At 27.8% G+C, this 17886-nt stretch overlaps 2 protein-coding genes across 2 annotated transcripts in view; one reads left to right on the top strand and one right to left on the bottom strand.

Moving 5' to 3' along the window:
- The window catches only part of LOC103573642 (gamma-aminobutyric acid type B receptor subunit 2), a 51085-nt gene extending 38239 nt beyond the window's left edge, over positions 1-12846 (top strand). Inside the window, exons 8-19 of the mRNA XM_053741722.1 lie at positions 2973-3213; positions 3394-3526; positions 3627-3743; positions 4486-4647; positions 5411-5514; positions 5607-5900; positions 6291-6535; positions 9762-9962; positions 11550-11780; positions 12110-12297; positions 12364-12589; positions 12674-12846. Coding sequence (XP_053597697.1) covers positions 2973-3213; positions 3394-3526; positions 3627-3743; positions 4486-4647; positions 5411-5514; positions 5607-5900; positions 6291-6535; positions 9762-9962; positions 11550-11780; positions 12110-12297; positions 12364-12589; positions 12674-12846 — 2315 coding nt within the window. The remainder of the gene's footprint in view (positions 1-2972; positions 3214-3393; positions 3527-3626; positions 3744-4485; positions 4648-5410; positions 5515-5606; positions 5901-6290; positions 6536-9761; positions 9963-11549; positions 11781-12109; positions 12298-12363; positions 12590-12673) is intronic.
- Positions 1-17886, bottom strand: part of LOC103573641 (uncharacterized) — a 33483-nt gene that overhangs the window by 3882 nt on the left and 11715 nt on the right. The gene's annotated exons all lie outside the window — the stretch shown is intronic.

Here is a 17886-nt window from a genome sequence, read left to right as displayed (position 1 = left end):
TTCAGCAAAAACCTTAATGTTTCTTCTATTTTTAAATGGCGAAAACTTTTTTTCGTTTCGGGATATAAGGGATATAACTGTCAGAGTTCATTTAAAAATTTAATCAACTTTGGATTTTGTTATACCAACTACTGAAATAGAATTTCATTTTAGTTTAATTATTTTTTATGGATCCTACTTTATTTTTTTAATTTTTGTTTGTAAATAATCATCAATCAAAATTTATAAATTTAAAGATAAATATCAAATTATATCTGTTAATTTATATATGAATGAACGAATATTTCCTGAAATTAACTCGTAAGGCGAATTTATTTTAATATTAAAACTCTAAATCGGAATGAATTCGGATTTAAATGAAATCCAAATCACCCCCTTTACGAAAAAACTAATGAACACTTATAAACACTATTGAAAATTCATTAGTGTTGATAAGTGTTTTATTAGTGATCATTAGGGACCATTAGTACTCTAACCATTGAATGTTACAACAGTTTGATGTGATTAGTAGTGGATAGTGTTGTATTAGTGTTCATTAGTCGGAGTTCAAATGGATCTTACAACACTATTGGCAGTGGTTAGTTTTAAATAATGTTCTATTAGTATTCATTAGTACTCTGAGTAATGAATTTTGCAACACTATTGGAAGTGATTAGTTTTCAATAGCATTTTATTAGTAATCATTAGTAGACTTCTTACGGAAAGAAATTAATGGACACTTATGAACACTATTGAAAATTCATTAGTGTTGATAAGTGTTTTATTAGTGATCATTAGTAACCATTAGTACTCTAACCATTGAATGTTACAACAGTTTGATGTGATTAGTAGTGGATAGTGTTGTGTTAGTGTTCATTAGTCGGAGTACTAATGGATCTTACAACACTATTGGCAGTGGTTAGTTTTAAATAATGTTCTATTAGTATTCATTAGTACTCAGGGTAATGAATCTTGCAACACTATTGGAAGTGATTAGTGTTCAATAGCGTTTTATTAGTAATCATTAGTAGTCTCCTTACGGAAAGAAACTAATGGACACTTATGAACACTATTGAAAATTTATTAGTGTTGCTAAGTGTTTTATTAGTGATCATTAGGGACCATTAGTACTCTAACCATTGAATGTTACAACAGTTTGATGTGATTAGTATTGGATAGTGTATTAGTGTTCATTAGTCGGAGTACTAATGGATCTTGCAACACTATTGGAAGTGGTTAGTTTTGAATAATGTTCTATTAGTGGAAGTTAGAAGGAAATCTAGACGATAAATATGTTTAATAATTCGTTGGTATTACCGGAAGAAGTCACCTGAACTTTAGTTAATAAATTAAATTATAAAGGGCCTATCATATTTCAATCTTACTATCATTATACTTTATAAATAAAAGTTAATGTCGCCATAGTAAATCAGGATCGAGGTTTAATTTCAGCTCACGCAAACACATCACCTCGTCATTAGCTTTAAATCAATCATTTAAATCCACTGTCTTTATACTTTACTATTTTTGCTAACATTAATCTTAAAATGTACACCCTGGATATTTCAATTTGGACATGTCAAAATATATCAAATATTTCTTAAATATAATTGATATTTTCTGTAATATAAAATATTGAAAGTAGAGTTACAAAATAAATGAAGATGATTTTCGTGACAGGTAGTAAAATTTAAATTAAGTTAATGTCACGTGTGTGAAATCGATTAGCCAATAATCGATTTAGCATCATTAATACAGAACCGGAACTACGGCTTTTCATCGTCATATCCATAAAGTTTAATAGCCCGAGTTAAAGTCACTTTTGTGTCTCTCTCATATTGCACTCGTGCTAAATGTGACGTACTCTACGCAAAGTATAAAGTGTACCCTCTACAAAATATACATACACGCTACCGGAACATATATATATCAAGATATTTCTATATACCTATATCTATTGATCTATATAGATGGTTATGAAGTTTAAATTATAGCCTACGGCATTATTTCACCAACATTCGAGACCGTTCAGTTTGACATCAGTGTTGAGCGGAAATTGCTCGACATGCAAAAATATAAAATTTTGAATACTGAGTATCGAACATTAAAATTTTTTTTTCTACAAATATAAAATAAAACTATCTAAAATTTTTTTTCGACTTTTAAAATTACGATTGAATAAATTCATCCGCAGGGTACACTATAAAAAATTTGTGGAGCGAACGTGAAGTGGATGATTTTTTATTTATTTGATAACCGGAGTGAATTTCACTCTGAAGGGGAGTTTTGGAAAATGTTAATTACAAAAAAAAATTACTAATACCGAGTGAGTCTAAGTCTTTGATATTTTGACATTTATATTGAGTACGGAAATAATTACGAGCTCCCTTTCCATATATTCACGCGAAATGATTTTTAAAAATTATAAGCAGCTGATAATAAAACTTTTACAAATATAATTCCACTGAGTCACAAATTGTCGTATGATTTACATCAACCATACCACGAGATAACATTTCATATTGTATCGAAATATAAAATATTCCCATAAAAACTATGCCACTATAGCTATTCAATAATTTAATATTTTCACTATGTATTATATATATGAAATTATAATTTAATGAGTTACTAAAACATTTTATAAATTAAAAACATAATATTTTAAGTTTAATTATTAATATCTTAATGAATTATTTATTGAAGTAATTATGTTTTTAATTAACAGCTGTTTCTATTAAATATAAATTTATTTAAGTATTAAAACTCCAGACCGGAGTGAATGCAGATTTAAATAAAATCCGCGTCACTCCGAAATCACTCCGCCCATAAAAAAATCCCTATTCACTCCATAAGCGAAGAGATTTTTTTTTAAACTCCGGAGCTCCGAGTGACGGAGTGAATTCGGTTTTAAATAAAATCTGTATTTAGTCCCGATTTTTTACAGTGTACAGAAAAAATTTATTTCTAATATTTCATTTTTATTTTTAAAGGTCACACGATAAAAAGAATAGCCATATACACGCCAGAAGATGATAATTTAACTCTAGACTGTCCGGGATGTGCCAAAGTGCGTTGGCCAGGCGGGCACCCGCCAGTCGCGCGTCGAGTATTTCGCATTCGGATGATGACAATAGACACCGCAGCATTTTTAACAGTTTCATGTCTAGCAAGCGTCGGAATGACTTTAGCGCTGTCATTTCTCGCCTTCAATCTTCATTTTCGCCGACACAAGTAAGAGATTTACATCCAATTTCAAATTTTTTTATCTCACTTTTAAAAAATCCCCTACAAAATACTAGACTGCTCTAAATCTACTAAATCCTCACTAGTTTTTTTTTTTTTTTTGCTAAAAATAAATAAACAAAATAAGTAACAAATAACATTTTTATATAAAAAATAAAAAAAAAACAGGAGCATTAAACTTTCAAGTCCGAGGCTCAATAATATGGCAGCAGTAGGATGTGTTTTAGTTTATGGAGCCGTTATTCTTCTTGGTCTAGACCATGCCACCCTACCTAATGACTATTTTCCAACCATATGTACGGTAAGAAAAAAAAGTCAACTTTTATTTTATTTTTATTAATAACAATTTTCACAAAAAATTTAATTGAATTTTTTTCATTTGAATAATTATTTTTTTACAGGCCCGCGTCTATTTATTATCTGCTGGTTTCTCACTAGCATTTGGCTCAATGTTTACGAAAACTTATCGCGTTCATCGGATATTTACCCGAAGTCGCAGTGGAGTTGTTAAGAACAAGGTTTAACGAGCGTTAAATTTAATTATCTGATCGTTTCATGGAGATGGAGAATTAAAATTACTGCATTGTTTACTTTAGCTTAACGAAGAGTAATTAATTATTATAATTCAAATCTTATATCTTTATTTTATTGCCAGCTTTTAACTTTTATTGTGTTTTTATTTTAGGAGACACATTTTATTTTTTTAATTATTAATTAAACGTTACAATTTAATTATTTCCAATTAATAAATTTTTTTTTCAAATTAAAAATTATGAATTTTAAATGTTAATTGTCGGACCAAACAAAACTTTTTTTTTTATAATTTTAATTGTTCAACTAATTTTAAAACTTATGTATAATTTAATTTTTTTAATTCGCGAATAATTTAAATTTCATAAGTGATTCGAAAATTTACGAATGACTAAAATTTATACAAATAATTTTCAAATTCACGACTAATTCATATTTTCCACTAAATAGGAAATGCCCAAATGGTTAGAAAATGCATCCTTTTTATGAATAATTCAATTGTTTTAAATTAATATAAAAGGTAAATTATGGCGCGTTCGGTTTAAAAATTTGAATTATCATCACATTTCTAATCGTTATTAAATCGGGGGCTTGGCATTTCCCTTTACGCTATTTACAAAAATAAATTAATGTAATAAGAACAATAATTTCATCTCCATATAATGATCTAATAACCAATCCAAATTAAATCAATCACCGCATACAATAACCACTGAATTTATGCCTTAGTTACTGCAAGACACCCAACTAATTAGTTTAATATGTGTGCTTTTACTGATCGATGGACTTGTGGTAACTCTGTGGGTGACATTGGATCCGATGGAACGATATCTTCGTAACCTCACGTTAGAGATAAGCCCTCAAGATCGTGGGGTTGTCTATCAACCACAGGTAAATTTTCATTCAACCTATATTATTATTATTATTATTATTATTATTATTATTATTATTATTATTATTATTATTATTATTATTATTATTATTATTATATCATTAAGTTCTCGTCTCCTGCTGAGTATAACATCTCGGTTAAAGAAGAGCACAAACACGAAATATATCAGGATCTCCTGTTCGAAATTGGCAAACTTTACCCAGGCTACCGTGTCAAACTAGTCGTACTCATTATTAGTGTCCTTGGAGGGATGAAAAGAGTATTTTGTATCTGCATTGGCTATAATACCAACTTGTTCGTCGCAAGTTGAGTTTCTAGCATCGCGGATTCAGAAGGCTGTTATCCTCGGATCCCTCTGTCTACTTAGGCAATGAAACTTGGCCTACTGCGCTTGCTAACTATCTTGTTGATGGAGCATTGCAACAATAATGGAAGTCGCTCAGGTGTAGCCTACGGTAGAGTCGGACTACCGGGGATAACCCCCTGAGTATTTAAACAAACAAACAAATAATAATAATAATAATAATAATAATAATAATAATAATAATAATAATAATAATAATAATGATAAATTTTTTTTTCTTTGAATTTAAAATATTATTTATTTTGATTCCGATAAACTTAGAAGTAAATTAAATCGATTTAATTAATTTAGTCAAAGAAAATAAGAAGATATAAAATAAAAGAGAAGAATAATTGGTGAAACCTGGGCTTTATTATATACTTCATATTTATATTTTTACTTTTAATATTTTTTTTTAGGTTGAAGTATGTCGATCACAGCACACTAATGGCTGGTTGGCCTCTTTGTACGCTTACAAAGGCCTTTTACTTGTAGTTGGTGTCTATATGGCTTGGGAAACACGGTAAAAAATATATATACATATATACATATATACATGTATACTCTTATATTTATTTCATATTATTTGATATTTAAAATTTATCTGTTTTGAAGACATGTAAAAATACCGGCGCTCAATGACTCGCAATACATCGGTATGAGTGTTTACTCGGTGGTTATAACGTCAGGAATAGTCGTAGTCCTTGCAAATTTAATGTCCGACCGTGCGACTTTAGCGTTTGTTACGATCACTGCCCTAATTCTCGCCTCGACGACATCAACACTTGTACTACTGTTCCTACCCCAATTAGCAAATATTTTGGGTGGCGAAAGAACTGATCCAGTTGTACAGAGCTTAGGATTAAAAATTGAATGTAATACTAGAAGATTTGTTACTGATGATCGAAGGTAATTTTTTGAATTTATTTGTAATTAAAATTTAATTTTCAATCGTAAACTCGTCTTAAAAAATTTCTACTATCGAAACAAGTGCATATTTAATTTAAGTAATCATTAAAATAATTTTTATCCAAATTGCATTTAAATATTAATCATTCTCGCGCCAAAAAAAAAATTAAGTTTTTGAAACTTGCGCAATTAATTATTATCACATCAATAGCATAAAATTTTAATTACTTTATTAATTAGATAAAATAAAAGTAATTATAGAATTTGAATAGACGTATCGTGAATTTTTTATTAATTAAAATGTACACTTGATTAATTAATAATAATAATAATAATAATTGGTATTGTAATCAATATTATCTGTTATATATTTGATTATTTAAAAACAAGAGAGCTGCAGTACAGAGTAGAAGTGCAGAATCGTGTGTACCGTCGTGAAATGGCACAATTGGAATTGGAGTTAGCGAGACTGGAAAAACAATTAGGCCAAGAACAGATAGATCCCTCTCACGCCTCGTCTAGTACATCTATACCCCAACGAAATCCGAGTATCGGGGGTGGATTACCTTTGTTATTGTTAAGTGTGCTTCCGCCAGTTATTCCGCGGGCCAGTTGGCCATCCGCGGATTCTTCTGGTAAGATTAATTCATTATTTATTTATTTACCTTCTAATTGATTGATTAATTAATTATTTAGTTAATTAATTAAGACATCAACGTCAAAGGAATTTAATTACTTGATTTATTATTTACTGAAAAAAATCAAATTAAATCTCTGGCGTTGATGAAAAAATTAAAATATAACGGATTATTAAATTAAATTAAAATCATATATTAATTAATTCAAGTCACTTCACCCTACTTCCGGTTTTTTTTCTTCCATTCAGGTATTACGGAAAGGTGATACAAATTTGAGTTTTTTATTTGCACGCATTTGCTTGTCGATCTGACACCTTTTATTTTAATTTCTGTATCACTGCTTGGTATCATTTTTTAAGTTCATTAATTAAATTAGAATTTGGTTATTTAATTAGGTCGAGTTTAATCTAATAGTTACTAAATTATTTAGGTGTACATATAATTTATATATACAGTACAATACAATACAAAGTACAATATTGTGTTTTTTTTTTAATCGAAAATTCGATTCTGATTTTTATATTCATTAATATAATTAATATATAATTTTTTACTAAAATTTAGTAAAAAATTGGTTGATTTTTTTTTTATAAATTTGCAGTGATAATAGCATTTAGGGGGTGTGCGAATAGTTCGAGCTCACTTATTGTTCGTATCGGATTTTTTGAAATACAGTCGACTACCCGTCGTAAGCCTGTTCTAGGGGACGCAGAGGAAATTTTTATTGAAATTTCAGTCTCCACTACCGCACGTTTAGTTTCGTTCTCGATTACTCGTTATAAGCCTGTGATTATTTTATATCATTTTAAACGTCAAATTTACGTTTTGTTACATACGTCAGTGTCCCGATTTATCTAGTGCTTATAGCGCTAAAATAAATACTTATCTTTTTACACAAATAATAATTGTAATGTAAAAAATAATAATGACAACGGTATTAATTACAGTAATAATAATAATAATTGTTATTGATCAACATAATGCTCAATAAAACTTTTAAATTGTAACAGAAGCTTTAATTGTAATTAATCATTACAATTATCAACAATAAATAATATTTAACTTAATATTTATAAAATTATTATCCGCGAAAGATCGATAGTAAATTTTCATAATTAATTTAGATATTTTGTTCCTATTGTTAGTTTATAATTTATAGAATTTTAACGGAGGCTTATAACAGGATGTCTGCTACGAAACTCAAAAAAATGGTTAAGTGGGGGCTGTTTGGACTCAGTACCTGCCGATTGAGGGGAAGAGACTTATGACGGGTCGACTGTAACTAAAAATAATTAATTTTCTAATAGATGCAACTTCTTTCCAACTGTCGCAATTAATAAAGTTAGATTTTTAACAAAAAGTATCCTGTTGGAAAGCTTTTTCAGCTATTGTGACTCCAACTATTTATTATATTATTATTATACATATAAATACACGTAAATATATATAACAGTAGTGTAGATATAAAACGGGTAATTATGTTTTCCGTGCCTTCATCTTCCTCTCAGTTTGATTTTATTTTATTCTACTATTTTTTTTCTAATCCTTTTTATTACTCAACATTTTTTTTTTCGGGTTTTTTTTTTTTTTATATTATTTTTCATCAACCTTTTCGTGCTCACTTGATAATCTTTATAGTTCAGCAACGGTCCGGACTTCCCATCAGCAAAACTGTTTTATTCCGTGTGTAAAAAAATTTAAAAAAAATTGAGTATGCCCGAGTGACTAGAGGGATCTGGGAATATCTAGCTACGCTCGGGATCGCCAAAGCTCATGAATAAAAACTAAAATATTTCAGTTAATATATATAAGAATTTTTTTTTAAACTTGTGTTCATAACCATTAAATGCAATAAAATTAATTATCTACAATTTTTTAAATTTTTTTTCCTAAAAAAAATTATATTAAAAATGTAAATAAATATTTATTTTTAATCCTTTCATTTTAAATTTCATATGTAAATAAATCATGTGCTTTTTAAAGTTATTTAAATTTATGCAAAAAAATAAAACATAGACATTTAAGTTTTTTTTCTCATGGTAATTATTTAAATGTTTTTTTTTTTTATTTTTTTTTTCAATTTAATTGTTATCCGGACTTATTTTTAAATATATAAAAAAAAAATTATTTAAATACTAGAATTTAATTTACATAAACCATTACCGCGAAATTTAAAAATTGAATTGAGCAATTACGGTTACAAATTTAAAAAAATTTTTTGTAGCTTTGGTGTAAGATAAAAAACATTTGAGACTTTTTTGAGGAAATTTGAGCTGCAAAAAAGATCATTATTAAAAATCCATAACTTTAATATTTTTTAAGTCATGGCGTTTTAATAATTTTGTATAGTAAAATATTTATTAAAGGGCTGTTACTTGAAATGCTTGTAACTTCTAAAATATTGAATTTTTAAATTTTCATTACGGGATCTTTTTTGTAGGAAATTTAACGCTCTATAAAAAAGGCCTGATGATAAATATTCATAAACCCAATATGTAAAGAATTATAGTAATTCGAATACTTTAAAACATAAAATAATAAACTACTTTAATTCCCGCCAATAACTTTTTAAATATTAAAAATATGAATTTTAATTAACAGACTTTTTTTTGTATAATTTAATGCTCCGTAAACCTGCTTAGTTGACAGAGCTTTAAAAAATTTTTTAGAAACTGAAAATCATAATAAATGCACTGAAATCTCTAGATTTAATCCCGTAGAGTATTAATCAGCGTAAATTTTGGTTTAGTGTAAAGATTTAAATAAAAATAAAGATTTTTCGTTGTAGGTAATGAATTTTAAAAACAAAAATAAATATTTTAAATAAAGACCATGTTAAGATATTTACACTGTAAAAAATTTTCAGAGTGAAAGCAGATTAAATCTTGACCCGGAAGTTAACAGACAATTAACAATTTTCGGATTTTTTTTTTCAAAAAGTCAGTGACAAAAAAAGTAAAAAATAAAAACATGCACATGTAGAAAATTTAAAAAACTATAGGTGCAATTTTTTCAAATATTTTTTATTTTATAATTTATGGTTTTAAAAAAAATCCAAATATTTATTTAATTTATAAAAGTCATCCGCTCTGCATTGACTCCGGATTTGATCCGCGTTCACTCGAAAAATTTTTTACAGTGTATGATTTAAAATATGTAAAAATGGTTATGATAAAGTGCATTGTGTGACTAAAACTATGGGATGAATGCTCGTAAAACTTAGGCATGCGTCGCGGAACCGTAGCATTTAGCAGCCAGCCGGATTTGGAGCCAGGTGGACCTAGAAGAAGCTTGGCTGATATTTACAAGCTTCAATGGAGACGAGAAACTGAAGGACCTAATCGATTGGGAGTTTTTCAAAGATTGTTTAGCCTCTTTGGCAGCCGACCTAATAGCAGGAAAACTTCAACTGCTTCATTTACTGGTAATTTATTTATATTTATTAAAAAAAAAAAATAAATATTTGTTTTATCTCGAATCAATCGATTTAGTGGCGACTTTATGACATATAAGTAAATTTAACAACTAAATATAAGCCAAGAAATTTTTTTCTTGATCAAAACAAATTTTTATTTTCAATTCAAAATGCAAGAATTTTTTTGGGACTAGTGAAAATTTTTTGCTCCAAGAAATCCGTTTTACCCCTCAAATAAATATTTATTTATCCATATCCAAGTTTACAATTTCTTTGGGTCAAATAAATATTTTTGCCAGTGAACATTTAAATAAAATAGACCAGGATTGATATAATTTGTAAGTTTCAAATTAAATTAGGGAAGTAGTTAAAACTTCATTTTTTTATAAGGAACTAAAATAAATTTTTTTCATTTCTAAAATTATAAAAAATGGCTAGGAATGTAAATATTAAATTTCGCTGATTGCTGTATAAGTGGAAAACTTTTTTATTTGCTTTGTTAATAAAGCTATGTAAGCATTTTTTTAGGTGAAAGAATATATTATCGATAAAACATATTTTTATTAGGGATATTCTAATTTTAGTGAATTTTCGTTTTATATTGCCATGGTACAAATTTATTTTATCTCAAAAAAAAAATTTTAGCCCTATAAATTGATGTAGGGGAAGGGCAGGGAAAACGCGACCATTAGGAAATAATGGATTTTTGTGAATTTAAATATATTTTATACGTATACGTATACGCTGAATTTTCTTTTGTTGAGTTCCATTTGAAATAATGAAAAAAAAATTTTAACTTCCTTTTTTTCGCATAATTAGAGGATTTTCTGAAATGGAGTTAGACAATTTGCTAATAACAACGTCGATATATACACTCGGACATAAACTCGAAATTAGTAAGAATAGCTTCCTCGGAACTAAAAACATCAAAATCTGTTGAAAACTCAGTTTTCGAAAATCGGACCAAAACTAAAAACTTCTCTTTTTTTTTTTTTAATTTTAAATTTTCTTAGTGGGAAGAACATTTTCATAAAATTTCAAAAAAAAATTGTATATCAGAATTTCAATGTACTTGGTGTGCGCTACTACATGTACTCAAGCAAAATTAATTTCTAATATCAAATATGTTTTTTTTTACTCTTTTGTAAGCACACCAAGTACATTGAAACTCTGATATACAATTTTTTTTTCAATTTTATGAATATGTTTGTTATGATTTTGCATCATACTAGGTACTTGGTATTTTTTCGATTTGACTTTTTTTTTTTGTAAAAAATAATTTTTTTTTTACTTTTAAAAAATTTTAAACGTGTACTTGGCGCGACTTTATACAGAGAATCTGTTTTTGATAGGATTATTATTATTATTATTATTATTATTATTATTATTATTATTATTATTATTATTATTATTTTTTTATTAAAAACGTAGACCTCGACTAATAGATTCGTCAAAAACCACTAAGCTGAAAGTTTCATATAGCTTCGATAGCTCGAAAGGCATGAATTTTCAATGTGATAATATATAAATAAAGTAATTTACTTTTCTTTAACTATACATAGTATTAAATAATAATAGAGTTATCAATAATTAAAGGTGTAGCTTCAGCATTGAAAGTGCACATGGGTTACATAGCCGGCCTAGTACCTGGCACAAAAGCCTCATCAACCTGCCAGATGAACATACCCCAGGGTCTACGAACTCCCCATCCTCACTGTGGATCTGGGCCCATTATCAACATAACTAGTGATGAGGAGAGACGTTTAAGTTTAGGGTTGAGACGTAAAGAAAGCAGCGAGCCACGTGTTAATTTCAGCTTACCTTCAAGTATGTAACTAATTTTTTTTTAATTCAGTTAATTCATTAACGCCCAAAAATCGGTCCCTCATATTTTAGGGCCCGAAAAAATTTATTCTAAATAAAAATTTAATTTTACTATTATCGAAATCTACGTTAATTAAAAAAACAGGCCCTAATTTTTTTCATACAAAATTTCATCGCTTACATAAGAAAATATTTTTTTTTAATTTTCCAAAGAACAGAATTTAGTAAAAAAAAAAAGATAGTTACCGCGAATTTCTTGATGGGTGTTAATGAATTAATTTAAGTTTGAATAAATAAATAAATAAACAATTAACGAAATTTATTTTAAACAGAAGCGAATACAAGTCAGTCATCATCAAGAGAAAAAATTCGTGGTTCGCCACGATTTCCACACCGCATAATGCCCGCCACAAGTTTAAATACTATTTCCGTAGATATTAATGCATCTGAACCAATGCGTTGGCATTCAATGGAAGATGCATCACGTTCGAAAAATCTAACAAATATAGGACGTGATAACATTCATTTAAATATAAATAAAAACACAAATACTACTAATAATAGTAAAAATCTACTGGGACAGTACAATTACGCGGTTAATTACGATGTATGGGCAACACATGAAGTTGGTATTCCCTTAAGTGAATTGGCAAACAGTGCAAGAGGACAACGACAACCTTACAATGATACAACAAATCAACAATCGCTAATTATCCCTGCGGATTCAGATGTCAGTGCTGATGATTTACTAGCTTGTGATTTTAGCAAACTCTTTAGGGATGATACTACACCAACACAATCTAATTATTGTGGTAATAGTGGTGATGGTGAAGCTGAAGAATTTAAAATAAATAATATATTAAGTAATGATAATAAAAAATTATCTTTTAATAGAGATGTAGAGACTGTTGTTGTTGATATTGAAAATACTGATAAATGTTCTGGATGTAATGATAGTGATATTAAGAATGGGGATGAAAATCGAGATGAAAGGGAAAAAAATAATGATGCTGCCGTTAAATCAGGACATTGTGATTTATCTATAGATCGCAATGACGATACACAATAATTTATTAAATAATTATGATAATAATTATTTCTTACTCTGTATTAGAGTGGCCCAAAAAAACCGACTATTTTTTTTTTTTTGAGTCTCTTATGAAAATTTGTTGGCTTACGATGTTTTCAGAAGCCTCTCCGAAAATCAGCTCAATAAAAAATTTTCAAGAGGTCCCTCACGAATTTTGAAAATATCAAAAACGATTGGAATTCGGATTTTTTACTTCGAAATTTTTTCTTTGTCGTTGCGGCAATAGTTTATATTTGTAAAATCATGTCTATGCTGAAAATTTCAGCCCAAAATTTAAATATTTAAATGGCGCTCAAGAATTTTAAATATTAACTGATAATATGTAACTAATATTTTGAATTAGTTTTTGTATTTTTTTATAACTCAATTATTGTCATTTCACTAAAACATAAATTTTGCATAACCAAAAATATACAGGACAGTCTTAAACAATAAAATTTGGTAAGTTTTGAATAAGCGAAAAAACCTAAAAATTGAATTAAAAAATAAAAAAGTACGTAAATAACTTATTATTTCTATTTCTCGGTTATATTTCCATTCATTGTGATGCAAATTGATGGTGGAAAAATCGAGAAGCTTTATTATCAATATTCAAGGGTCGCTCGAAAAAGTTCAAAAGACAGCACTCGGAAACATTCAAAATTCTTGAGCGAGGTTTAAATATTTAAATTTTGGTCTGATATTTTCAGCGTAGTCATGATTTCACAAATATAAACTATTGCTGCCGCGAGAAAAAAAAAAATTTGAAATAAAAAATTCAAATTTCGATCATTTTTGATATTTTCAAAATTCGTCAGCGATCTCTTGAAAATTTTTTATCGAGCTGATTTTTGGAGAGGCTTCTTAAAACATCGTAAGCCAACAAATTTTCATAAGAGACTCGAAAAAAAAACGGGTTTTTCGGGTCACCCTACTCTGTATACTGATAAAAGTATTCGTGTTCGTATTTTTTATTTTTTTTTACTTCTGCTTTTATTTCAATTTTTTTTTTTTTTGTCAAAAATTTTTTTTGGTTTATTTTTAAATTAAAAGTTTTTTAATTTCCGGTACTCGTGTTCAGATTGATGAAAATAATTATTAGATCTCATTAATTTAGTAAATTAATCAGGTAAAAAGATATTTACGTGATAGTAATTTTGGAGGTTAACGTATACGTATTTGTAAAGTGATCTAACTTTAAAGGAACGACTGATGGAATGATTCTGTACTTTTTTTCATTATTTTGGGAATACGTAGATAAAATTTAAAAAAAAATGCCATGATAAAGACCTACAGGAGCTTTTCCAATGGACGAAAGTAGATCAAGCTAAAGTATAATGACCAAAAATTTTTTTGATCATTATTCTTTGAAAAATTACAATAGAGATTATATTTATATTTCTGTAGATGTAAGTGGTTACTTATGATTTCTAGGTAGATTAAATGATTTACGGAGTAAGAGATTATTGTTGTAATGTTCTATATAGTTTATTTACATGTGCCAAATGATATAAGGAATGTATTAATCACTATCGGGACCAATGGAGTATTTTACGAAAGTATTAACCAACTTTTCAGCATTTAAAGTGTTGGAGGAAATCGTCTGGCAATAAACATATTAAGAAATAAGATAACATAATCACTCGCTAAAATTTATTTTCTAAGAGGAATTGGCTTTCAAGTAAAAATCGATCTTAAATTTTACTTTTGGTCTTGTGATGAATTTGAAACTCATAAAGAATGTAAATATTTTTTTCTTAAATTGAAGTTGAAAATATAGAGTTTTTTTGTCAATACTATTTTCAAGTGGCAACAATTTCGAACTTTATGACAGTCAATAGTGTCACAGGTTTGAAAATTTTTCTAATCTAAATACAAGTTTTTGGCTTTTTATCATTTCTCTATAAATTTTATCCTTGTTTAATTGTCTTCAAAAAGTCACCTTACACACGTTTCTAAGTGTTTTGCGGCATATTTATAAAAGATGTGTAAAACGCATGCAAAGAGAGTTCTTTTCGCAGATTTCATGAGAATTATTTCTCCGTGAGATGCTACAACAATATTATTACTGACATTAAAATAATGTCACGTATTTGGAACATGTTTCAAACAAGTGTGATACAAATTTTTGATCAGTTTTCGCGCATGCTCAAATACATAATTTGTATTAGGTGATATTATTGATGTATATTCTAGTATCACTTTAATTCGCGCAAAAACTTTCAAAAAATTGTGGGTACGCACTTTGTGAGAATTTTTGAGCGAGATGTTTATTAAAGATTTTAGGGAAAGATATTTTGCAGATATCCTTAAGCCATCGTACTTTTTTCTACAGAATTGCTCTGCATTCAAATGCAATTCCTACAGAGCAGACTCTACCCTAGCCGATCCGAATTACGGTGAATTACCGTAAAATACTGTATTTCTACGCTAAATTTGCCAGAGTTAGGTCATTTGCGGCATTTTTACCATAACATAGTGCAATACTTTACTTTGTAGTAAAATTCTGCAATTTTACAATAAATTTAAACATGTACGGCGTAATTTTGCAACTTAACCGCAATTTTACCATAAAATACCGCAGGGTTGTCGCAAGTTTACGGCAAAATGACGTCCCTTTACTGAAAAATACCGTAAAAATATCGCATTTTTCCGTAATTCTTCCGAATACCGTAAGTTACCATAATTTACCGTAATTTGGATCCGCCAGAATATAGTAGATAATGCTGAAAACACAACTCAAAGATTAGAGATAGAAATAATATGCAGGTATCTACAGGAATTCTGCAACAAGTCAGACCTTGCGTGTCTTACCCAAGTTTCTTAGGCAAGCCATAGATCAGATTTACATAAGACATCTTACGGACAAAATTTATATACACATCTTTAGGACATCAAATTTATATACTTTTATCAATTTATATAAAGCCACTTATTTCAATAGATTAAATATTAAAGATTAAACTTCATCACGCTTAAAATTGATTTTTACTTTTATAGCTTCCGGTTTCCCTCAGTAGCGAAGAGATTATCTTAAGTCTTCATGCAATAATAAATATACGGGAGTCAATGGTTTGAATGAAAATAAATAATCGAAGTTGATTAAGAATTTAAAAAAAGTTTGAGCAAATTCAAGAAAATTTTGGATTAAAAATAACAAAAAATAATAAATTAATGTTTAAATGGTCCTGTTATTCAGTACCCTCGTCTATTCTCTAGTACCTGCGTCTAATGTTAACAAATAATGTCAAACAGTATTAACAGTATCAATAATATTTTTTTCTCAAAGAATCACAATTGCAATAAATTTTAAATTTAAAACTTAAAACAAAGTGATAATAATGTTTTTTTCCTGTGGTTTAATGAGTGTTTACATATTAAGAGTAAAGTGTTTTATATATTTGTGTATAGATGTTATAAGAATGATGTCTTTTAATTATTAAGTCGTAACTATTAATTTAATTAATAATCAATTAATCAATTATGTATATTGTTAATAATTGTGCAATAACTATAATTAACTGATATTAATTATATCAATTCAAAAAAATTAAAAAAATCGATACAAAATATATATATATATGTAAATAATACATCACTTTTTTTTTATTTGCTGTATTTATTAATTATCCGCATCCTTTATAACTTTTTTTTCTTTAATTGTTTAAGAAATGACAAACGAAATTGAATTTTTCTGGAAAAATGCTCTTTACGTCAATTAAAATTTTTTTTTAAATACAAATGTCATGTTTGCGGCATGAGCCAAAGAAATCTGGAGCAAACATTAGTATTTTAATTTTTTTATGATAACGAAAAAAACGCACAGTAACGCCATCTAACGAAATGATATAAAATTAACGTCACAATAAAAAATATCTCAAATAAGATGTTATTTTAATATCAATTATGTACTAAATTAGGTGATTAAAAAGCTCATAATTGATTGCTAACATAGTTTATGATATTATTTAACCAATAAATAAACATTGATATTATTAATAAAGAGTTAATAATAAAATTAGTAAAGACAATTTACTTAATAAACAATTAAATAGTTAAAAGTATTTATTTTAGGGATCTCGGATTAAACAAAACGATTCACTCAATGATAAATGTATTCCTAAGTAAGAAAAACGATTTGAAATGATTCGAAACGATTTAAAATAATTTGAATCGACTAATATATTGATATACACTTAACATAGATTAAATCATTTTTCTCAATGAGGGATATCTATATATTATTAAAATTGAATCGTTTCGAATTTTGTTTTGAATCATATAGAATCGTTTTGAAACGTTTCTTTTAATCATTCTTAGGCGATAAAAAAAAAGACTATTTTCATTAATTTGTTTAGAAAGAAATTGTTATAAATATTCATAGAAAGTCTATTTAGGTTGACTAATACACTCTTAGAGTACACAAAAAATTTTATTTTTTTGTTTTTTTACTCTTTTAATACCTTGAAATGGCGGATGAAGGTAATAACTCCGTAAAAAAAAAAAGTAGTTCTCTGGCGGCGATGATATTTCGACTAGGCTTATCTAAAATCAAAAAATTAAAATTATTTACATTCAGTAGACGTGTAGTTCTCGTCTGAAGTACGGTCGAATTTAAATTTTGATTTTAATTAATTTTCTTTGGGTCCAAAAACAGTGAAAAAGAAACAGCATTTTTTGAATCTTTTTTTAAATCTCCGCCATTTTTTTATTTATTTGTAAACATCAATATCTGAAATTCAGACGAAACTTACATGTCTACTGAATGTAAATAATTTTTATTTTTTCATTTTAGATGAGCCATTATCGAAATATCATCACCGTCAGCGAACCACCTTTTTTTTTTACCGACTTACCTTCACACGCCATTCCAACCCTGTTTAGAAAATCTCATAGAATTCAATAGATTCTCATAAATTCATAACAAAGGTATAAAAAAAAATTCCAAATTTTGGAGTGATTTTCAACATACTGTAACTCGGTGAAAAATGGTCGTAGAGTAAAAATAAAAAAAGCAAATGATAGCCTCAAGTTTCTAGT

The sequence above is a fragment of the Microplitis demolitor genome, chromosome 9, assembly GCF_026212275.2.
Source record: "Microplitis demolitor isolate Queensland-Clemson2020A chromosome 9, iyMicDemo2.1a, whole genome shotgun sequence".
Lineage (NCBI taxonomy): Eukaryota > Metazoa > Arthropoda > Insecta > Hymenoptera > Braconidae > Microplitis > Microplitis demolitor.
This window is presented reverse-complemented; position numbering and strand designations above follow the sequence as displayed.